The sequence below is a fragment of the Octopus sinensis genome, linkage group LG23, assembly GCF_006345805.1.
Source record: "Octopus sinensis linkage group LG23, ASM634580v1, whole genome shotgun sequence".
Taxonomy (NCBI): Eukaryota; Metazoa; Mollusca; class Cephalopoda; order Octopoda; family Octopodidae; genus Octopus; species Octopus sinensis.
In genome coordinates, this window is record NC_043019.1 from 4,130,224 (window position 1) to 4,155,187 (window position 24,964).

At 36.7% G+C, this 24,964-nt stretch overlaps 1 protein-coding gene across 2 annotated transcripts in view; it reads right to left on the reverse strand.

Moving 5' to 3' along the window:
* The window catches only part of LOC115223560, a 30,411-nt gene extending 6,187 nt beyond the window's left edge, over positions 1 to 24,224 (reverse strand). For both annotated transcript variants that reach the window (XM_036512380.1, XM_029794197.2), the window contains exons 1-10: positions 23,948 to 24,224; positions 17,257 to 17,489; positions 15,050 to 16,075; positions 12,007 to 12,163; positions 9,927 to 10,074; positions 7,968 to 8,077; positions 6,331 to 6,444; positions 3,800 to 3,943; positions 3,224 to 3,335; positions 1,209 to 1,473 (exon numbers count right to left, since the gene is read on the reverse strand). In XM_036512380.1, the coding sequence (XP_036368273.1) occupies positions 1,209 to 1,473; positions 3,224 to 3,335; positions 3,800 to 3,943; positions 6,331 to 6,444; positions 7,968 to 8,077; positions 9,927 to 10,074; positions 12,007 to 12,163; positions 15,050 to 16,075; positions 17,257 to 17,436 (2,256 nt within the window). In that variant the 5' untranslated portion in view covers positions 17,437 to 17,489; positions 23,948 to 24,224. The remainder of the gene's footprint in view (positions 1 to 1,208; positions 1,474 to 3,223; positions 3,336 to 3,799; positions 3,944 to 6,330; positions 6,445 to 7,967; positions 8,078 to 9,926; positions 10,075 to 12,006; positions 12,164 to 15,049; positions 16,076 to 17,256; positions 17,490 to 23,947) is intronic.
* Between the last annotated feature and the right edge of the window lie 740 nt (positions 24,225 to 24,964).

Genomic DNA, 24,964 nt, shown 5'->3' on the forward strand with positions numbered 1-24,964 from the left:
ATATCAAAAAAGTCTCTAGTATCCTTCGTAGCCCAGTTTATTATTGTATCTAATCAACATAGCCGTTATAACAACATTAACTTCATCATAAGTCATTTCTACCTTATTCATTACATAATTTAAACGTAAAACCTCGAACTTAGCGTTTATATAAAATGTAGCGTGAAAATATGGTGTAAATAGAATTTATAGTCATAATTAAATTACTTACATAATAAGTTTAGCTAATTTTGTATATATATATAAACCCTATTTTATGTTACTAATTGCTGTAGTTATAATTTGTAGTAGTAAAATGTGTATAAATTAGCACGAGATTATATTGTCTATATTACATAATTAGAATAAATTGAAAATTAGATGTTTATAAAATAAATTGATTAATGAAAATAGATTAAATTATAGAATTTTAGCTTAATTTACGTTTATTATATTATGTATTTTACGTATTTAGTTTTTAAAATATTTAGACTTTACAAATTTTCCAGTTAATGATATATTAAAATTAATTTTTTTCCTTGTTCTTACAGCTAAAATACATTTGTAATTTTAATAGCTTAAATACATATTTCTATCTATTTCTTCTATAAATTCTATTACGCCATATTTTCACGCGATATATTTTATATCGACGCTAAGTTCGACGGTTTACGTTTAAATTTTTAGTTCACGAAAATCCTTCGACAAGATAAGTTACATTTTTATTTTAAGAAATATTATTACATGCTTTTCGATTATTTATAGTTAATACACGTATTATTTTATATATTTATTTGATAATTAATATAAGTTAAGATAAGTACATTTATTCTATTATTATTTTTTATTATTTATTATCTTAGACCTGATGAGTGATTATATTTTTAAATAGAATTAATTTTAGTTCCATTTAATTTTAAATCGAATTGATTTTATTATTATTATTATCAATTTGTAAATATAGCTATGATGGATTCTCTCATCGTGAATGACAACTGAGGGTGCAGTGAACTAAAGCAGTAATCATGTTCTATGGACGGGAATGCGTCTCTTGAGGCCTGCTGGTGCCTTGCAAACCTTTCAGCAAAAGGAACAAAAACCACTGCAGAAATCTCTCCCTCCATCTTTCACTCAACCCATATATCCATTAATCAATCCATCAATCTATCAATCATCAATGAATCCCGCAATTAATCAACAATTACAACATATGTGATAATTAACCATACCTGAGGATTTTCCAAATTGAGGTAAACCAGGTGTTCTAAAGCCATTGAGAAACCTTCAACCGCTGATACGCTGCTCAACAAATGGTCGGTGTTACCATTCAATATGTCCTGGAAACAACTCGTGGCATTATCGAATTCCTCTTTCAGCAGATAGCAGTGCGCAATTGCGTGAATGACATCCATCTTTCCGGTGTAGTTTGGGTTTATCTGGTTGTAGATCTCCAAAGCCTCATGAAAAAATGTCAGGCTGTAGGAGATTTCATGCCTGGAATATGATGGCCATAGTGGTTTAATGGTAATATCAAGTCAAAAGTAGTAGTGGTGATGATGATGGTGGTTGTTGTAATAGTAATGGTAGCAGTGGTAGTAGTGTTAGTGGCAGAGGTGGTGGTGGTGGTAGTGATTGGTAGATACACACACTATCAGAGGGAAAATGAAATAAAAATTTTAAAAAATATATTTATTTTGAAACTTTTATTTGCTTCATTCATTAGATTGAATGCTGGGGCATTGCCAGGAAGAATTTTTTACTCAAATGAATCGACCCCCACTACTTATTCTATCAGTCTCTTTTGCTGAACAGCTAAGTTATAGGGACGTAAGCACACTAACACCAGTCGTCAAGCGGTGAAGTGGGGGACAAACACAGACACAAAGACACACACACGTAGATACATATCTTGAAGACATGGGAAGAAGTACTGAGGAATGAACTCAGGATTCTAAAACTTTCAGTTGAGATGACATAGGACCAACATGCTGGGAACCTTGTTGTTCTCAAGGAGACCCACACATACATACACACACACAGATATGCTTTTGCGCATGTGTTAATAGTAAGAAACTCTCTCTTCAGTGTGTGCAGAGAAGAGTTCCAATACACAAACTCCTTACATGGTCATACTAATGGCTGCATGCTCCAGACATGTGTTATATGACAGCAAACATGGAGCAATGTATGTATATGTTCATCATCATCATGTAATGTCCATTGTCCAGTGTTTGACTGGTACCTGGATGGTTTGACCAGAACTGGCAAGGTGGCGAGCTGCACCAGACCCCAGTCTGATTTGGCAAGGTTTCTATAGCTGGATGCCCTTCTTAACACCAACCCCTTCACAGATGTGCTGGTTGCTTTTACATTGCACCACATGGGCGCCTTTCCATGGAACCATGTGGGTGCTATTACATGACACTGCACAGGCGCATTTATATGGTACCACCCCATGTGCTTTGCACCACCAGAAGGATCAATCTTAACACTCCTGCAACAGAGTATAGGTCTTCTTCAGTACGGCAAGGTGCTGGGCATCTTCTTGTTCAATCCAACCCTTGTTTTAAGCCTTTGTATCAAGCTACCATGCATTTTGTTGACTCGATGTGGAGAATTATTGGGTTGTCTAGAAAGTTCTTGCCGATTTTTAAAGGAAAGAAAAAGGTCAATAAATACTTGCCATTACATTTTTAATCAACCAAATATGAACCATTTTGTTGCACAATGCATCTCCATCTTTCCTTTAACTTGAAAATACCTTCTTCCCAGAATTGAGGTGGTTTCATGGTATCTTCCCAGAATTGAGGTGGTTTCAAGGTATCTTTTTACGTCATCCAAGAAATTGAAATTTTTACTATTCGGCAGAGACCTGAATAACTGGAAATCCGAAGGAGCAATATCCGGTGAATATGGAGGGTGGAGTAACACATCCCAGCCAAACTGCAGCAATTTTTGTCTGGTTCCCAAAGCATCAAGTGCCGAAAATGAACTTTCTTATCTTCCATTTTAAAGAGTTACAGAATTAACACAGTTATAGGAACATAACCTTCTTCCAGGAAAAGATAGCTTAAACTGTGCTCTAAATGGCGGTGTAGTAAAATCCTGTTTTATGGAATCAACCATGTTCTAAAATAAGTCGAAATGTAAGCTACTATAAATCGGCACGAACTTTCCAGACAACCCAATACTTCCAATCTCAAATGCACTTGACCAATGAGGCTGATCAAACCAAAGTACTTACATTCTCAGATACACAAGACCAATGTAATGCAATACCAAGGAGGTGTTTATGTGTAGCCAGCTATGCTTCTTTTGGATATTCTTGGCACTGAACAGGAGTTGAAGTGCTTTATCTGGAAGAAGAAAGAGAAATATTAACTTCAAATTTTGGCACAAAGCCAGCAATTTTGGGGAGGGGGTAAGTTGATTACATCAACCCCAGTGTTTGACTGGTACCTGCTTTATTGACCCCGAAAGGATGAAAGGTAAAGTCATGTTGATTGTATGAAATATTGGTTTCAAATTATGGCACAGAGTTAGCAAGTTCAGGGGAGGCGGGTAAATCAGTTACATTGATCCCAGTATACAACTGGTACTTATTTTATTGACCTCAAAAGGATGAAAAGCAAAGTCAACCTTGACAGAATTTGAACTCAGAACATATAAACGGACAAAATACCACTAAGAACTTTGCTCAACATGTTGGTAATTTTGATAGTTCACCATCTTAAGAAGGAGAAATAGTAATAAAGAAAACAACCAAATATTTATATTTGTAGTTTTAGATTTTACTTACAACTTAAGACTATTTACTTACTGTGTTTGCCAAAGTTTCGGGATAATAACTTTGCTACATTACAGTATGCTATCACAGATATCTTGGGATTTACAGTAACAATTTTCAATCTTTCACTAAGTGCAGCATTATAAAATTCAAAAGCTTTCTCATATTGAAAACCATCTGTTGAAAGAGAAAATGAAATAATATAATAATGTATAGACAAAGCCTTGAATATAGTTGTGAGATTTTTAGTTAAATTAGTTTAGGATAAGCTAAACTTGAATATGATGCAGTCAGGATTTGAAAATGGATGTAAAATCGTGTCATATTTTAGGGAAACAACTGGTTGGTAAGTTCTAAGAACAAACAATTCTACGTAGAACTAGAGAAAAAAATATTGATAAGATTCTTCATTTTGTAATCCAGAGGATGTTAAGAAAAGTTTACATGAATCGACAACAAATTCAGTGGAAAATTTCATCAACAGTTAGGTGTTCTCTATCTCCCTGACATCATCCCTTTCAACCCTTTCATACTGACCTACCCAAAAGCACCCCTAGTTCTATGACGCAAACTTCCTGTTTTAAAGTGATCAGAATTAAAACATTTCATCAAGATTTCCAGACAGTTCATGGTTCAAACACCAGCTTAGGAATGACAAAGTTATCTTACTAAATTCTTCATTATTCTCAAAATTAATTTAAAAGAATTCACTAAATAAACTTTCTGAATTAGTGGAAATGTATTTCATTAGAAATATGATAATGAAATGGTTAATTGTTATTTATAATTCTTGAACTTCATCATCATCAACAATCTAACATCCGCTTTCCATGCTGGCATGCGTTGGATAGCTTGACAGGAACTGATAAGGCCAAGGCCACTTGGTTTGGTTTCTACAGCTGGATGCCCTTCCTAACACCAACTACTGTATAGAGTGTACTGAGTACTTTTTACATGGCACCAGCATGGGCAGGGTCAGTTTTGGCATGGTTTTCAAAGCTGTTTTTCAATCAGAAACAGACACGCACCAGCCCCTGGCCCACAAGTCTGCTGTCACTTCTTTCTATTGTCTCTATTGCCACTACAACAGCTTCTGATCCTCTGAGCTCACACAACAACAGCATTTGGGATTTGTCTGTTTGAAAGATTAGGTCACAACATATTTTCTAGCAAGCAAACCAATTTAATATAATATGTAAACATGTAAACATGTAGTATAAACATTCAAACATTGTCACTGTCTTTCTAAATTCTGCTGCATTTCACATGAAAATTTTGGTCCTTCTAACCTAAAGAAAATTGTTTCGGTGTCATTTCTTCGGTTAGTTTTCTGGTCCTGGTCAAAGATTTTCTCATCTGGGAAAAACCAAATCACATCATCATCTGATGAATTTTTAAATTTGTTCAAAAGTGCTTCGGATCTTGTTAAACGGTTTCCTTCTTTTTTTTTTTCCTGACATGAATTGACCTTTCCTCATCACATAAGATTTGTATCTGATGTCTTCATGCACAACATTTCTGATTGCTTTTTCTCTGACACTCGAAATTAATTGCAATTAACCTCATTGATTTTCCTGGATTGTCTTCAATGTTTTGCTTAACATCCTGAATAAATTCAGAAATTCCGATAGAATCACAGAATTTCGAATGTTTTGTACATTTTGATACATCTTCTTTCTCTAACTCACACCGAATAATGTGGACAGAAGATCTTGCAACTTTCAGAAAATGAGAAATTTCTAAATCCCCATACTTGGCCTTCAAAGCCCCAATCACTGCATACCTTTTCATTTCATTAGTAAGCATAGGACTTGTCGTTTGTTATTTTCTGAAACAGAAATTTTATAAAAGTTAGTCGAATAAAATAATGACTAAAAATGCACGTGTCTTCAATTACCATCAACCCCCTGTATGGGGCTTCTTTCAGTTTCTTATTTCTTTATTGCCCACAAGGGGCTAAACATAGAGGGGACAAACAAGGACAGACAAAGGGATTAAGTCGATTACAACGACACCAGTGCATAACTAGTACTTAATTTATCGACCCCGAAAGGATGAAAGGCAAAGTCGACCTTGGGGCAATTTGAACTCAGAACGTAACGGCAGACGAAATACCTATTTCTTTATTACCCACAACGGGCTAAACACAGAGGGGACAAACAAGGACAGACATAGGTATTAAGTCGATTACATCGACCCCAGTGCGTAACTGGTACTTAATTTATCGACCCCGAAAGGATGAAAGGCAAAGTCGACCTCGGCGGAATTTGAACTCACAACGTAACGCAGATGAAATACCGCTAAGCATTTCGCCCGGCGTGCTAACGTTTCTGCCAGCTCCCCACCTTCTTTCAGTTTCTGTCAACCACATCCACTCACAAATTGACTTTGGTTGGCTCAGGGCCATAGTGGAAACCATCTACCCAAGGTGCCATGCAGTGGGACTGAACTCAAAACCATGTTATTAGGAAACAAAACTCTTCACCATACAGCCACACCTGTGCTTAAACAGAAAGTAACAAAATATTTAGGGGAAAAAAGGGGGCTGGTGGTACCATACTTACTCCTTTCGTAATTAACACCCATTGTATTCAGCATTGTAGATAAAAGAGGAATAGTCATGTCTGACATTTTCTCTAGGTTTTCTGTCAATAATTTCTCACATTTATCATAATAACCTGTAAAAAAGAAGAAGAAGAAGAAGAAGAAGAACAAGAACAAGAAGAAGAACAAGAAGAAGAAGAATCATTGTATGAATATATAAACACATTTATCATTGGTTCACCTGGACAGGTAAAAGTTAAACATGTTCACACATCTGCATAATACAATGGAGTGCTGAAAAGTTCCTGACTGTAAGGATATCACAAAAGGCCTGTTTGAAGGTCCAATCTTCCAAGTTCTCTTACAGGATTTAGAAAAACTGAAGGACCACTGCGGTAAGTGTGTGAATCTGAGATGGGGAAAAGTTGAGTAAAATCATAATTAGCTGATACTCCTGCACTTCCCTTGACTCAAAGCCAGGAACTTTTCAGCGTCCTCTTGTATGTATATAATCACATGTTTTATGAGGAGGTGCTGAAAAGTTCCTGGTTTTAAGGATATCGTGGGGCCCAACATTTTGAGTTCTTTTACAGGACTTAAAAAAACTGAAGGACCAATACAGCAAATGTGAGAATCTGCAAGGGGAATATGTTGAATAAAATCATAATTAACTGATCCTCCTGCACTTTCCTTAACTCAAAACCAGGAACTTTCCCAGCATCCCCTCATGTCCACATACACTTAACAACCACATGACAGAATCTATAATGTAGTCTTCAGCCTTGCATACATGGTACATGTGGGGCTATGGGTCAGAGTATTGTAACTAGTCTTGCAGTCGGTTTACCTACATGTCAGAGATGCACATAGTCAGGAGACAGGCCCCTGGCTAAACAACAACAACAACAACAACACACCATCAGCATGTAGCCGGATGATGTCAGAATAAAAGACGAGATATGATTCACATTTGGTCATAGGTCTACTGGATAAGGGCCTAACCTGGGGTTAAATAACAAACATCTACCATGTGTAACAACAACCACAACCACAATGATGACCACCACCACCACCACTACTACCACTCTAACATATCTTCTCATGCATGGCAATTACTTTTATTTTCCCCCTCTTTTTGAGCCATGCCAACTCTTAAGGGCGTTTCCCAGTTTTCATGGCGTAAATATTTCCCACCTGGATAGGACACCAGTCCATCACAGGATTACTCACTTTTTGCCTGCTGACTCGACTGGAGCAATGAGAAAATGAAGTATTTTATTCAAGAACACAACACATCGCCCACTCCAGGAATTGAAACCACAATCTTATGATCACGAGTCTAACAACCTAATCACTAAGACCCGTGCCTCCACTCATCACAACTATTACCAGACTCAAACCACAATCTTTCAAATATTACATATGACCACAAATCAATAAAGAAGCCTTTATGTGGTTATTTAACTTGCTAGAAATAAATAACAATCAAAATTCCCCTGCAAATCACTGCCTTATTAATAAAAGGGCACATTAGACAATGTATCCCTTGTAAATTATTCAAAGCTGGTAGACGTTTGATCATAGATCTGCTCAACAAGTGCTGACCTGGGGCCAAATAAAACCACCACCACCATGAGAGACATAATACAGTTATTACCAACAAATGAGAGGTTGTAGGCCAGGGTAGAGGCACATCTGATCTTCGCATCCTGCACCATCTGTGGGCTCGCATCATTAACGGTCATGTTGTAACCTGTTTCTGCAAAACTGAGGAACAAATCAAGCAGTTATCATCATCATCATCATCATCATCATCATCATCATCATCATCATCATCATCATCATTATCAGCATTGATACCGCTACCACCACCACCACCATCATCATCATCATCATCATCAGTAGAAAACTCAAACCACTAATTAGGGATAAATTCTCGAAAGGAATGAAAATTAAAAACGTTTATCATCTCATTTAGTTCCTAGATCATGGTTTCTAACTAATTCCAGTAAAAAAATATTTACTGAGGCTAGTTTTCGTCAGTAGGAAGCCTTTAGATTTCAAATATACACACGACTAGATCCACATGTAAATTAGCTGTATGTATATCCTAACTTTTCAAACCACTGCGCAGATGCAGATTATTTCCGGCGACAGAGGGAAAGTCGGTAAAATTTCGAACAATTTATCAAAAAATATTTAAACATAATCAATAACATTAGGGTAATAAGAATTATATAAAAGATTATTACCAGTGGCCTAGCACAAAAAAAAAAAAAAGAATTAGTCAATAGCACAAGAATTAGTCAATAGCACAAGGCTTTTCTATTTGGAAGCCTCTTGATGTGTTCTAATGTACACGATATTTTTATGTGAATAATATATACCGTATTTGACGGCATATTAGACGCACTGGCATATTAGACGCACCCTCATTTCAGCAGGTCAAATTCAGGAAAAAAAGTTTTAAGTGTATTTAAGCATATATTGTTGAAAGCAGTCTAGCAGCACATTACAAAAGCAGAAAACATTGCTGTGAGGGTGCTTGTACTGTTGTAGTGTGTTTTGTTATGATCATAACTTTGTTGTACCAAGATATCCAACCTACCTCCCTATATACACGAACTCGCAACGATCATGTGCATTCCGTAGTTTTACTCCTCACCGTCAGATGGCATCGAGTTAGGGTTCCGATCAGCTGATATTAGTAAACGTGTCATGGATCGCAGCCTAACAATTTACGGTAGATTGCTTTGATTTTTACGATAATTCGTATTTTAAAGTAATAATACTGGTAATAATATAATAATAATAATAATAATAATAATAATAATAATATAATAATAATAATAATAATAATAGCAATAAAATAACGATGCATGAGTACGAAAAATATCATTAAGGCGTTAACGTAGGTAGAAATACTTATCGTAAGCTAGGTTAGTGAGCGTCTGGGAGAAGATTAGCCTACGGGAGCGTCTTGACTTCGCATATTAGACGCAGGGCGATTTTTTGAGCCAAATTTTTTGGAAAAAAGTGCGTCCTATATGCCGTCAAATACGGTAGTCTATTGACTAATTCTTTTCTGTGCTAGGCCCCTGGTAATAATAATTTATATAATTCTTATCACCCTAGTGTTATTTATATATATATATATGTTATATACGACGGGCTTCTTCAGTTTCTGTCTACCAAATCCAATCACAAGGCTTTGGTCGGCCTGAGGCTATAGAAAAGACACTTGCCCAAGGTGCCACACAGTGGGACTGAACCCGGAACAATGTGGTTGGTAAGCAAGCTACTTACCACACAGCCACTCCTGCGCCTAAATATATAAGTATAATATGATGATGATGATGATGATAATAATAAGCTGAGTATTACATGTTAATTAGTGCACACGATACTAAAGGACAAAAGTGGGAGTGAGGAAAAGTTAGAGATGAACGAGGAAGAAAGGAAAATAGAGAATAAGAGAAAAGAAGGTTGGGAGATAGTATAATAGATATAAGAGATAGATAGATAGATAGATAGATAGAGAGGGAGAGGGAGAGAGACAGAGACAGACAGAGAGCGGCAAGGAGGGAGAGATTTTCATCTGACTTGTACAACATACTTCAAGGCTTCCACATAATTGCCCCGCATATAGGCATTGTAAGCCATGCTATTGTACAGCAGCATCTGTCGGTACTGGATGTTTCTCGATTTCATTACATCCAAAGCCTTCTTGTAGTGCTCCATGGCTTCTTTGTATCCTCCATAACCTGTGGAAAACCCAAGGAAATATTCTGTGTTACAATGATGCCCAAAGTAATAGCTACACCTACAACAACAACAACAGCAACATCTACAAATAATAAAAAAACAGCAGACAACATCACTGGCAATGGTAGCCTCAAACAGTAACTCAACATTGTCAGAAATAACAGCTAAATTTCACTCAAATCACCGAGTTTTCTTACAAAAAGGAAGATCACACTACGTGATGTAGTCCTAGGTATACATAGCAAATGGTATGATCAGATAGAACACCTTTGATCAGAGGTCATTCTATCAAAACTGACCTGGAGGTCAGCAACAAAACACCAACAACAGCAGCAGTCCCCGACTTCCATCCGTTGATGCTCTCGGTGTCGGGGGTTGACCTGATTTCTCTTCTGCGGGCCTTACGAATAGCAAAGGACAACGTTCTCCCATCTCGCGAGCTCTGGGACGAAGACCGTTCGCTCAACAGCAAAAGCAGCATACCAAAGGAATGGGGGCTCCTACATAGTAGCCTGATCTGTTAGAAACACCAGCCAAATCTCTCTCAAATCTTGTGTACCTATTGAAATAAAAATACCTAAAAGCTGCCAAGAATTAAATGTGCAACTTTCAAAGGCTGTAGATGGAAGAATTTTCAAAATACTCTTGATTTGGTAAGATATTTGAACTCTACAGAAAAAGGTAACCCCAAAACAGATGGCTTCAAAGTTGTGCTTGCCATACTAGAAGAATAATAAATGTCTCAAGCTGATGTGAGAGACTCGTTCGGGAAAAGATGTAAAATTAATTAATATCATAAAGGCCTAAAATTTCAAAACTATCAAGGATATTGACTTAATACTTGATATTTTCCCATCATATAGGTACGGGAGCTAGTATGAATTTTTTCAGGGGGACCTGAGGGACTGACCTGTGAACCTCTGGGTGATTTGACAGTGTCTGTGTTTCTGGGCTGACCAAAGCCTTGTGAGGCAATTTGGTTGATGGAAACTGAAAGAAACCCGTTGTATATGTACATATACCTATGTGTCTGTATCTTTGTGTCTCTGTTCCCCACCACCACTTGAAAACTAGTGTTGGTGTGTTTATGTCCCTGTAACTTAGCCGTTGGATTCGGCTTGGTTGCTACGGCTGGATGCTCTTCCTAACGCCAACAATTTACAGTGTGTGCTGGGTGCATTTAATATGGCACTGGCCCAGGGTTCCTTCAGGCCACTCCTTTTCAATAGGGGAAGCAATATCAATACTTCTGCTGTGGAGTATGGATCTTCTTGTGTATGGCAAAGCACCAGATGTTTTGGTCCTTTGTCATCTCTTCCACGAGGTTTAGTGTCCCGAGGCCATCCTTCAGTATTTCGTCCCATGTCTTCCTGAATCTTCCTCTTCCATGAGTTCCATCCACTTTCAATTATTGGCACTTCTTTATGGAACTGTTAGCATCCATCCTCATCACATGACTAAACCAGTGCAGTCTTCTCTCCTGCACGCTGCATCTAACGTCTCTTAAGCCAATTTTTTTTCTCAGCACACTAGCACACTGTTGCACATGTACACTTAAATTGCACATGCAGCAGAGCATACTAACCTCATTCCTCTCTAACCTCTGAATGCAGAGGACATATAAAGAAATACATAAATATGTATATATGTTCATACATATGGATGTGTGCATGCATGTATGAATATATGTATAGAATGTTAATAAAATATAGAAAACATGGCATTTCATGCTTTATAAAACATACACGTATTTTGGAAAATTACTGCTAGTATTACGTAATTGCCTTTAGAAACATTACATAATCTTGTAAGCACTTCTTCAGTATTTAGCAAAATATACAAAGAATGGTGCTAAATGCTCAATATTCCTGTTAAGCATATTATCTACATCAGTGGAATGACAAAATCTACACACCATCGTCATATCATACCTGGTAAATCTGTCAATGATACACCATATGCTATATTCATAAACGCTTGTTCTTCTTCATTACCAAATAACAGGGAGTTTTGTAGACAGGCTTGGAAAAACTGTCTTGAATCTCTAGGGTGACATAGCATCAGTATATTTGAGGCTTTTAATGTTATCTAAAAGACAAAGACAGTAACATGTGTTAATATTTTGTCTGTAGGGATAATGTGGTTAGCTGGCAGAACCATTAGCACACTAAACAGAATGCTTGGTGGCATTTTGTCTGTCTTCGTGTTCTGAGTTCAAATCAGTTTTCCTCTTCCCAGAAATTGCTAGCCTTGTGCCAAAATATGAAATCAATGTTTTTCTGAAAAATATTAATGATTTCAAATCTTTACTGCCCCAGGGGAATAATAATAATATTAATCCTTTCTACTAAAGGCCTGAAATTTTGGGGAAGGTGCCTAATCGATTACATCGACCCCAGTGTTTCACTGGTACTAAATTTATTGATTCTGAAAGAATGAAAGGCAAAGTAGACCTCAGCAGCATTTGAACTCAGAATGTAAAGATGGATGAAAAGTCGCTAAGCATTTTGTTCAGCATGCTAACGATTCTGCCAGCTTACAAGCCATTAATATTGTAATCAAAATAAGAAATAGTTCAAATATAGACAAACTCATTAAATAAGCTAACTTTATAATTAATATATAAGTGTAGTTTCTATAAATTTAATATATCACTCAATAATATAGTTGACTAAATATAAATTAATATAATACCTAATTTATTTCAATTTAATGCTACTTAATAAACGTACCACCTAATTATTAAATAATATATTGTCTAACAAAATTAATTCTCAAATTAAGTTAAATGTAATACGTTAGATCCCTTAATAAAAAATAATAATAAATCATTACAAATAAATAGATATAATGATTAATAACTATTATTACTTATAACTATCAATATATATATAAATGATATAATGGCGAAAATTATTTACTAATTATTTACTAAGAAACATCTAAGCCCCTTAAATTAAAGAAAGGTGCAAAAATATTAGAACAAATGAACAATACACTATGAAGATATTCAACCACAACCGACGATCCTCTACAAATCCAGTCAATAACAATTATAGTAATAACAACGATCAAACTCAAAATAATACAAGATCCAAATAATATTGACAAACAAACTATGTTACAAAGTTCAACGATTAAATTAATCTATCTGGATTTTAAATGTATAAAAATATATGTTTTAGCGTCTTATTAATATACCCAAGTCATGAATAATACAATCAAAAATAGGAAATGGTTCAAATATACACAAATCCATTATATAAACTAACTATTTTATTAATATATATGTGTAATATCTATAGATTTAATATTTCACACGATAATAAAGTTGAACATAATATTAATTAGAATAGAAACTAATTTACTTAAATGTAATACTACTTAATAAAAATATTACTTAATTATTATATAATCTATAGTCTAACGAAACTAATTCTCAAATTAGATTATATGTAAAACGTTAAATTCCTTCATAAAAATAATAGATATCATAACTAATAACGATCATGAATAATACTTATCAAGAAAATATAAATAAATAATAATATTTCAATAACAATAATAATAACAATAATAATAATAATTTCAAACCCAAAACGATTCAAAATCCAAATGAAATAGATAAACAATAAACTGTAACTTAGCTTGCCGAAGGAAAAATGTAACTGAATTTTAAACGTGAAAAAATAATTAATAGTGTTTATAAAATTTTACGCGTGAAGACAAAGTGCAAACAAATAGGATAAATTCTCAATGAAAATGGCAAATCTTTTCATCAATGAAAAATACGAAAAAAACCAAAACACAATTAAGCCTCATGAACTAAAGAAAGGTGAGAAAAAAATACAGCTTATGGAGAAACTACCATGAAGACACCCAACTACAACTAACAGACCCCTATTAATAAATCAATAACAAAATAATAACAGCTAAATATTAATCCCAAAACAATGCAAAATCCACACGAAATGGAGGAATGAACGTTGCTTAGTTAGTTGAGAAAATATCACTAGATTATAAACGTAAAGAATAGTTCTTAGCGTTTATAAGAAATAAAACTCGTGGAGACGTTGCGTAGAAAAACAGAATAAATTATTAATGAAAATGACTAAAAGGAATTTATTAATGAAAAATACGGAAAATATTTAAGCTTCATGAATCAAAGAAAATTAACAAAAATAGGATAACAAGTATTACTTGTTCATCAAAACTACCCGGACCCTACATCAAACTGTACGCGATTATTATTATTATTATTACCATCACTGCCACTAACCCAATCTACAACAAACCGCCAGCTAACGCCAAATTTAGTTACAGCTGACTATAAAATAAAATAATAACAATAGTAATAATAATAAAAAATTAAAATTAAAATAAGATAAAATTTAATTCAATTAATGAAGATAATAAATTTAATAATATTACATCTCATCCAAACTGACCCTCTCCCTAATTAGTTGGGCTATGATCTTCTCCGTGACCTTCATTACCTGATCCAACAGCTTGATACCTCTGTAATTATTTGTATCTAAGGCGTCACCTATACCTTTGTAGCAGTTGACTATTATGCTGCTACACCAGTCATTCGATATGACTCCTTCGTGTATCACCTGGTTATCTATACGGGTGACCAGGCTAGATCCGACACTGCCAGATATTTTGAGCATCTCTGCAGTGATTCCCGATGAGCCGGGGGCTTTCCCTGTCTTCATACTTTTAATAGCTTTATCTACTGTCAACTCGGATAGCTGCTTTATCTATTATTAAGATTTGTATTTAAAAATTATTGAAATAATTTGTGTATTTTCGAAGTATAAACAATTTCTTACTGATATATTTTAACAACAGCAAACTCGTGTATGGACCTCTATGGGCCATATGGTCCTCAACTGAAAACCAATGGACGATATAACACAGGTTCAACAAAAATGTGACACATGAAAGACTGACTTGGAAAAAATATCTTACCTCATAATAAACTCCATATGTCCTACCATCTGAGGGTGCTTCAATCCCTTTCTTCAAGATAAATGAAATATTTTCCCAGTTATTCTTCATTATTCCAAGTGCTTCATATATGAGGCCTTTATCATAAATATCTTGAGCCTTCATCAAACTTTTCCCGATAATGTTTGTATATTTGAGCTTTACCAAATCATTGCTGTGTACATTGTCAATCTGTTGCATAGAAAGTACACGTACTAATTCTTGTACTTGGAAATTCTGTAATTCTAAATCTGAACTGATCAAACCTTGTTCAACAAGCGGCATCAGAACACGTATCATTGAAGCTGGTTGACTAGAAGAACCAGTCATTTCAACAGCTTCCTCAATACCAAATCTTCCAGGAAAATATGAAAGCACTTTGATAGCATCTTGCTGTTCGTGAGAGAGTTGAGAAAAGTACTTGTCCATTTCTTGCTTAATATTACGTCTGTTAATTGTACATTCGTCCAGCCAGTCATTGAGCTTGGTTTCATCACAAATCATTTTGTAGATATCATTAAAAGAGAAATTATGATGAAACTGGGAGATTTTTTCTGCAAAGTAAATAAGAAGTCCTGGCAAGCCACAGGCATATCTGATGATGTTGTGTATTTGTTCTTTGTTCTCATCATCCGTCTCAATGTCTGAACAGCGACCGAAAAGAAGCTGGGCATCTCCAATGGACAATGGACTCACTTTACACTTTCCAAACCTGATTCCATCAAACTGAAATGGTTCTCCACCACTTAATATGAGAATGATTTTTAGATTTGGGTGCAGTGGAAAGTCATTGTCGCAAAGCTCCTGGAAACCTGGAAGGAAGCTTTCTTGAATGTTCTGGAAATCATCAAAAATACAAATTTTCCATTTCGTGTTGGTGATAGTGGAACAATTGGTGAATGTATTGTACATGTTGGAAATATCAGACCAACTGCTATTATTAGAAATATGGATGTGTTTTATGTGGAGTCTTTCGGGGTTGATTTCATCCTTCAATTCTTGACAGACCTGTCATATTAGAAACATAACATTAGAACAAGTTCAAAGGTTTCCATAGATTCACTTATCAATTTATTGGTCTCTCAGTTTTTCTCTTTCTCTGTCTGACTTTATAATTCTCTCTCAATAACTGTCTCTTTGTCTATTCTTTTGTCTATGCATTAGTTCAGGGTATCCTTTATATTCCTTCATATTCATCTTACAGTTTGCCTAAGTATCTTTCTGGATAACAGTTTGTCACTTTGCCATTCTATCTCTTAATTATCTTTCTGTTAATTACACAGATGCTTTATCTCTTTTACTATCCATCTCTTATTTCGTCTACCTCTCTGACTCTCTGTCAGTCAATTAATTATTCTTGTGCTTGAGAGATCTTTCAAGTCAAGTGAGGTCGTAGTCATGGCTGATGCTGGGGTTTCGTAACTGGCACGTAAAAAACACCCCTTACACTCTTGCAGTGGTTGGTGTTAGGAGGGGCATCCATCTGTAGAAACCATGTCAAATTAGATTGGAACCTGGTGCAGCTCCCCAGCTTACCAGTTTTCAGCCAAACTGGCAGACCCTCTACAGCCTTCGGAAACCAAACTTACTTGTTTCCAAGGAAATATTTCTCTATAGGAAATTTCCATGTAATATTGGAAGTTAATGACATTCATTTACAAGAAATCTACAATGTCAAGCCGAGGAGATGCAAACATACACACGCTCACAGTTGCATACGTACAGACACACACACACAAACACACATATACACACCTGCCTTCCTACCTACCTACCTACCTACCTACCTACCTACCTACCTACATACCTACCTACCTACTTACCTACCTACCTACCTACCTACCTACCTACCCACCCACTCACTTACATACATAATATATAAAGCAGTCAAACCTCTCCCAAACTGTCCACCTTCTTCATGACATAGAACAGGAGACATTAATAATATAATCTTTGCCATAGACAGAATGGTTACAGGAGAAATACCTTTGATCATAGGTCAACCACCAACTCACCAAACGGTACAAAGACTTCAGTGACTGCCATTGTATGGGATTGAACCAGAAATGCTTTTGTCTTTAGTCAGTAACTTAACTGTAAAACCTCAATGATCCCTAATAACCTACAGAAACGCAAAATGCAATAAGGTTAACGTAAAAAAAGAGAGAAAACAATAGTAAATTTCTTACAGTTTTCACAAGACTTGTTTTGCCAACATAAGGCAGTCCATAAACTTGTATTATTTGAGTATCTTCATCCTTGATCAAGATCTTCAGTTTTTCCCTCTCATCATGTCGTCCAACAAAGTGTCTGCCATTATTGCCTTGCTGTCTCATGTAATTGGGGGGTAATCGATATGGTGTTGCCATACTGATAATTTAGAAATTTCTTTCGTCTTTCTGAATTTTCAAAAGCTGGAATTCTGGTGAAGATAAACAGAAGAGATAATTGTTGTGTCATGGGATAAAGTGGAACCCTCAACTATGTATGATGCTTAGAAAAAATAAAATTTTATAAATTTTCTACAAGAACAAAGTCTACATCAAACTTAGGTGATGGGACACTTGCAGATGATGGAGGGTTCGAAGAAGTCGTAGAGGATTCTGCTGTTGAATTGCTTGTGTCCCAGATAGATTGTTAATTAATCAAGGAACTGATTTTGTTAGATCAAGAGTAAAATGAGTAATGGTCGTGCTGGATATCTTGGAAGTTTTCTTTACATCTTTGAAACTGAAACCAAAAAACATTAGTATGACTGGAAACAAAAGTAAGAGCTCGTTACGGTTATCTCTTTAGATTTTCAGGAGAAAATTGTAACCAGCAGTGGTTTATTATGACATTTTTGTATCTGAAGCAAATGAGTGCTGGCTATAATTTCTTAAGGAAATCTTTAGAGATGACTTTAACGTGTGATTTAATAGTACTGCTAACACAGGAGAAAACAGTATTGACTTATAAAAGCATTTAATATATTTTGTTGTATATTGCGGTTGCTTAAAGATATATAGTGTCCCTACAGGTCATTAAGAGCAGAAGCAAGAAGATTCTAAAAACGAATCCTTAATCCTTTGAAAATTAAAGTAGGTGTTGGACTGGATTCTTAGAAGTGAGTAAATTACCTACGAAATAACTCGATGGTCAAGACGTTAGTTTCTCAATTATATAGAGTGAGGGTTCTGTCCTATAGCATGACACCTTGGGCAAGTATCTTCTACTATTGCCTCAGCCTGAACCAAAGTATTGTGAGTAGATTTGGTCGACCGGAACCGAAAGAAACCCATTGTATGTGTGTGTTGTGTGACACAGGTATGTTACTCACACCATCCATTAGGCTGAACTTCCAGAAGTCTAACTGTAGGCTTATACTTCCTGTCAATTGCTTTCATAAGTTGTCTAAAAGCTCTTCTCAGATAATATACCTCGATAATATACCCAATAATATAATATAATACACATAATATATGTAACCCTAACTTTGAAGTTAGCTATCCCAGATCCATGGGGATATATGCTATTCTCACATTATCAGAAAACTCATTTAAGTTATATAAAATGTGTAATGTTTTGTTGGATATATAATGTCTGGCATGGGGTCTTTCTACAACAGGACAAAAGTGTTTGCAAACAGTCCTTGAAGAGACCGGCACTGTGTTAAATAACTGGTGGTGAGGAGCCCTCAAAAGAGCCATTTGTACTGAGTCAGTTAGATTTAGTAAACAGTTAAGTTTAGAGAAGAAGAGAGTAGAAAGAAGCTTAGTTAAGGCATTAGAAGAGGCGCTGAGGGTGGGCTCTGCATCCCAAATTTTAGCGGCGAGATCGGCCTTAGACCGACACCTCAATGTAATGTGAAACACGAAGGATGCAGAGTTCGGGCTAAGGTACGTGCATTGGGTGGCGAGGGTATCAACGTTACCGGGTGGGTTCGCTCGGTAGAAATTCAACGTGGCGTGGATGCTACAATTAGGTCTGTGACAAATGAACATGGACAGGAAATCGAAGGGCAATGTGCAAGGTCTTTCACAAGCACTTTGCTGCATTGTTCGGAGGGGGCAGGACGTTGGACCATGGGGATGCCCTACAAAATTTTCTGTCTATCTATCTCCCTCTCTTGTTCTTTCTTTCTGTTTTTCTCTCCCACCCATGCCCTATTCTTCTCCTTTCCTCTTCACCGTTCTCCCTCTCTCTCACTCTTCCTCCTTGACATTCTCGTTGCTCACACGTGACCAACGGCCATTCTCTCTTTCTTCCACTTCCTTCCTAAAGACAAGAAGTGCTTTTATCTGTCTCTTCTCAAAGCCCATTTTCCAGCGATCACCACTTTACATCGTCTTGGCTTAACAACCCTCACCAGTTGTTGTTACTGTTTTGTTCTCACTGTCCTGCTTTTGTTACCACTTTCACCCTCCACAAAAAAATCCCAAATTATAATTTAATTTGCCTTGCGGGAAGGACTGTTTTAATGAAGTCGCATCTTGTCCTTACCTTCGAATCGTGGTGTAGATAAAACAGGGGACAACTGATGAAGGGAATGTTCTTTATGTCGCATGTCTCGTTTCTCTGTTTGTTTTTTTCGTTGTTCGAAAAAAGTTCTTTTTCTATGTTTTTTTTGTTTTTTATGCTCTCGTTTCTCATTGTGTCTAGGTTTGTTTGATGTCCTGTGCCCATAGATGCATGTATATACACATATATATGTAGATATGTACATATATGTATTTATATATGCATATATTTATATAGTATTTATATTATATATATATATATATATATATATATATATATATATATATATATAATATATATATATATATATATATATATATATATATATATATGTATGTATGTATGTATGTATGTATAAATAATTTACAAGATAAGAGCAAAAGAAAAATTCTAATGCCAAATATGCCGAAAAAAAGACATAATTGTCAATAAACCATTATAATTTATGTGTCTCGAAACAAACCGATAGAAATCTCTAAAAAATTCGTTATTACCGTATCGGTCCAATTTCGGGGTTAATTCGTAAGAAATTTTCCCCTCTTCAGCGGCAAATACGCGAGATATAAGTGAAATACTAACTCATACCCATGGAAAAAGCAAGCACTAAGTCCCGAGCAGAACTAAGTACCCCAAATATATCCAAAATAGAAAAATCTTCGACACATCTCGAGACACGTGTGATTCGAACTAGAAACTTTCACAGAGGGATAGAATCCGGAAGTGAACACTATTCAATTTATAACTAATGTAGGATAAAATTTTTTTCGGGAAAAATTTTTTATCATTGGCCAGCATATCAAAAAATACCTTTAAAGGTTAAATTTATAAAAAATTTACAAGATAAGGGCAGAAGAAAAATTCTAATGGTATGTATGTATGTATGTATGTATGTATGTACGTATGTAGTATGTATGTATGTATGTATGTATGTATGTATGTATAGGTGTGTGTGTGTATGTATATATGCATGTGTGAATGTACGACTATATGTACGTGTGCTCATGTGTGCGTGTGCATACTTGTATGTTCGTGTGTGTGCGTGCGTGTATGCGTGTATCAGCATTGATAATGGGGATGGAAGTACACGCAACTGGAATTTCACACAGGTTAAAATATGAGATATGAGATATCAGTATATTTGCACAATTCTACAAATGGAGAGAGGCAGAGTGAGAGAGAGAAAGAGAAAGAGAGTGAGACAGAAAGACAGACAGTCAGAGACAGAGAGAGAGAGACAGACAAAGAGAAGGAGACGGTGATATTTATCTAGTGTAAATACACTCGAGTGTAAAGTATTATTGCCCAAAAATGAACACGAGATAATGTTTCATTCTGAGTGTACGTGTATCTATATATAGTATCTATATCTATGTGGCTGTGTGGTAAGTAGCTTGCTAACAAACCACACGGTTCCGGGTTCAGTCCCACTGCGTGGCATCTTGGGCAAGTGTCTTCTGCTATAGCCTCGGGCCGACCAAAGCCTTGTGAGTGGATTTGGTAGATGGAAACTGAAAGAAGCCTGTTGTATATATGTATATATATGTGTGTGTGTGTGTATATGTTTGTGTGTCTGTGTTCCCCCCCCCACACACACACACACACAACATCGCTTGACAACCGATGCTGGTGTGTTTACGTCCCCGTCACTTAGTGCTTCGGCAAAAGAGACCGATAGAATAAGTACTGGGCTTACAAAGAATAAGTCCCGTGGTCGATTTGCTCGACTAAAGGCGGTGCTCCAGCATGGCCGCAGTCAAATGACTGAAACAAGTAAAAGAGTAAAAGAGTATATCTGTATCTATATATAGGCGGCGAGCTGGCAGAAACGTTAGCACTCCGGGCGAAATGCATAGCGGTATTTCGTCTGTCTTTACGTTCTGAGTTCAAATTCCGCCGAGGTCGACTTTGCCTTCTATCCTTTCGAGGTCGATAAATTAAGTACCAGTTATGCACTGGAGTCGATGTAATCGACTTAATCCCTTCGTCTGTCCTTGTTTGTCCCCTCTATGTTTAGCCCCTTGTGGGCAATAAATAAATATATATATATATAGTCTGATGGGAAGAGACCTGACGGCCTCACCCTGTGCTCCTGGTCGCAAGGCAGATGACTTGTCTAGGATGTCACAGTTAGCGACTCATTTGCTTCTTCTCGCATTCTGGATGCTGCGGTCATGATGAGATCCACAGCTTCTGCGACCGAGTGGAACAAAATCCTGAAACATCGCGATCTGTCGGCCAAATACATTTTCGATCCTGTGACGTTCGAGATGTTTGGTGGGGTCGGACCACTGACTGCGAGATTTGAATGCTTCGGGAAATTTGAATGCTTGGTCAATGTCAAACTCCTTCCAGACTCCTGCAATTAAGCTGCTTTGCACAAAAGGTTTGGTGGTCTGGGTCTCCGCAAGTGCTTGGCTTTATCTCTCTCCTTCTTTCTTTCCTCCATCCATGTTTGCTCCCCTTCGCTGGGAAACAGCCTCTCCTCTCCAACGTGGATTATTTCCAACAGGGAGATGGATGAAGCTCTATCACAGTGGGGAGAGAGCTGGGTTTGTCAGTTCCGGTTAGAGTGGAGGATAGACAGAAACAGAGAATATGGGACAATCAGCATTTAGGTGCCTCTCTCAACTTTCTCCTTGATCAATCTGATTAATTTTCAAGGTGTCGCCTACTTTCAGCTTGTGCAAAATTCTCAGGGGACTGGATTGATGCCTTGCCTGTGGCCAACATTGGGGGTCTACTCAGTCTAGATGAACTCCACATATCCATCGCACTAAGAGTAGGAACTGAAGTCTGAACAGGACTGAGACGCCACTGCGGTAGCCCCCACCCCGAACCTATATGTCTTCACTGTCTGTTTTGCAGCTGTCTTCCTCTTTGTTTTTCTATAAATTTGAACTATATATATATATATATATATATATATATATATATATATATATATATATATATATATATATATATATATATATATATATATATATATATATATATATATATATATATATATATATATATATATATATATACACTTAGATGGTCGTGGTCTCGCGTGGTGAAACTGTCTAATAACGACTCTATTCAGAAAGCTGAAATCTTGATATATAAAATTGGGAATGTGTGTCTGTCTGTCTGAGTTCAAATTCCGCCGAGGTCGACTTTGCCTTTCATGCTTTCGGGGTCGGTAAGATGAATTAAATACCAGTTGCGCACTGTGATCGATCTAATCGACTGGCCCCCTTCCCCAAAAATTTCGGGCCTTGTTCCAAGAGTAGAAAAGATCATTTATTATTCTATTAATGTGTACGTAATTAATTATCTATTGAATGAAAATTAAAAAAAAAATAGCTGTACAGTTTTTGAACGCGGGATAGCTGTGAGACGAGAGAGAAAGTTGGGTGATTACTATTAGAAGATAAGGAGAAAGAAGTTACCGACATGTACTTGAAACTTGCATCGTATTCTCAGTTTCCAAACACTTTGTACCACTAAGCCAACATTGACACACTCGCGACACACGTGCGACTTCAACAGTGACACACTCGCGCACACACATTGATATACATACAAACAAATGAAAGGCAATGAATGAATGTGTGGGAGTTGATCTCCAATGTTGGACGCAGGCAGAGCATCAATCGAGTCCCCCGAGAATTTTGCACCAGCAGAGAGTAGGCGATCCCTTGAAAATTGATCAGATTGATTAAGGAGTGAGAGTTGAAAGTGGCACCTGAATGCAGATTGTCCCACACTCTCTGTTTCTGTCTATCCTCCCCTCTAACCGGAACTGACAAACCCAGCTCTCTCCCCACTGTGGTAGAGCTTCATCCATCTCCCTGTTGGAGTTAGTCCATGTTGGAGGAGAGAGGATGTTGCCTACCAGAGGGGGGTAGGCGTGGTTGGAATATGGTGTTTTGTGTGTACAACATGGTCGCGGTCCAATGACTGAAACAAATAAAAGATATTTAAAATAATAATCACCTGCTCCTGATGTTGATGTCCTTTAAACTCCCTTCAATCCCGAACAAGCAGACCCATAGGTTCAAATAGACGTCTTAGCTGTGATATCATGGGGCAACAAAATCGGGGGCGTATACATCTGTAGTAAGGCCCTTTTATTTATACGACTTTTCCGTTTCATGTTTATTTCATTCATTGTTTGCAAATTTCTCCCTCCCCCACTCTCTCTCTCTCTCTCTCTCTCTCTTTCTCTCTCTCTCGCTCTCTCTCTCTCTCCCTCTCTCTCTCTCTCACACACACGCTCACTGCAAGGCTTACAAAATGGCTATTGAACTGACATTTCTATGCTATTTTGAGGGGAAGTGTACAGCATGGCCACAGCGACTGAAACAAATAAAAGATATTTAAAATAATAATCACCTGCTCCTGACGTTGATGTCCTTTAAACTCCCTTCAATCCTGAACAAGCAGACCCATATGTTCAAATAGACGTCTTAGCTGTGACCACCACCTCTTATTTTAAAACACTGTGTATCTATGGCTATATAATCCAATGTGCCTAGATAAGTTATCTTCTCCAATTTTTAACGACAACAGCGGTTGATAAAAATGTGGAAAAACCGAATTTTTCTCCCTCATTTCTTCACTAAAACTATAAACTGAATGAATATCGAGGTAGATAATTTCCCCCTCTCATTTACAGTCTAATTACTTTATCGACTCAAGTGTTCTATATAATTTGTTAGTCACATGCTGTTGAGTCGTTGCCCTTTATTCTCTCTATCTCGCTCCATTCCCTCTGTTTATTTTCATACCCCTCTCTCTCTCTCTCTCTCTCTCTCTCTCTCTCTCTCTTTCTCTCTCTCTCTCTTTCATCTGACATGATTCCCCTCACCACAGTCAAGGGCACTCTATCCACATCTATCTATCTGTCTATCACTTTCTGCGCATATCTTTCCTTTATCTCTCTAGTGTTTATAGTGTTGCTTAGCAAGTGCTATCAGACAGACTATGTGACATTTCAAATGCTGTATGCACGGATCTCAAACGCCTACCTCCTTCATCTCTTCCAGGTAGAGAAACCTGTCGACATCACAATTTCTGTGGAGATTTCTGGTTGACATCCAGAACCTTGCGGGTGTTAATGTCTATGCAGTGGATTTCTTCTACAGACCAGTCAAGCGTCCCAAATGTCGGAATTGTTCCACGAATTTATGTATTCAATGGAGGTACTCGAAGTTTTTTAAGAGATAGTTTTTCATGAGAACATACAGAACACTTTTGACGCCCACCTATTTTTTGTGCTAAACCCAAAACATCTACTGATGATGACTAACTTCTCTCTTGCCATTCCACTTATTGTTCTCTCCATAAGGGAACCATGATTAATGTATTTCTCTCGTGACCTGTTTTTGACAAGTATTCATTCGTTTGTGA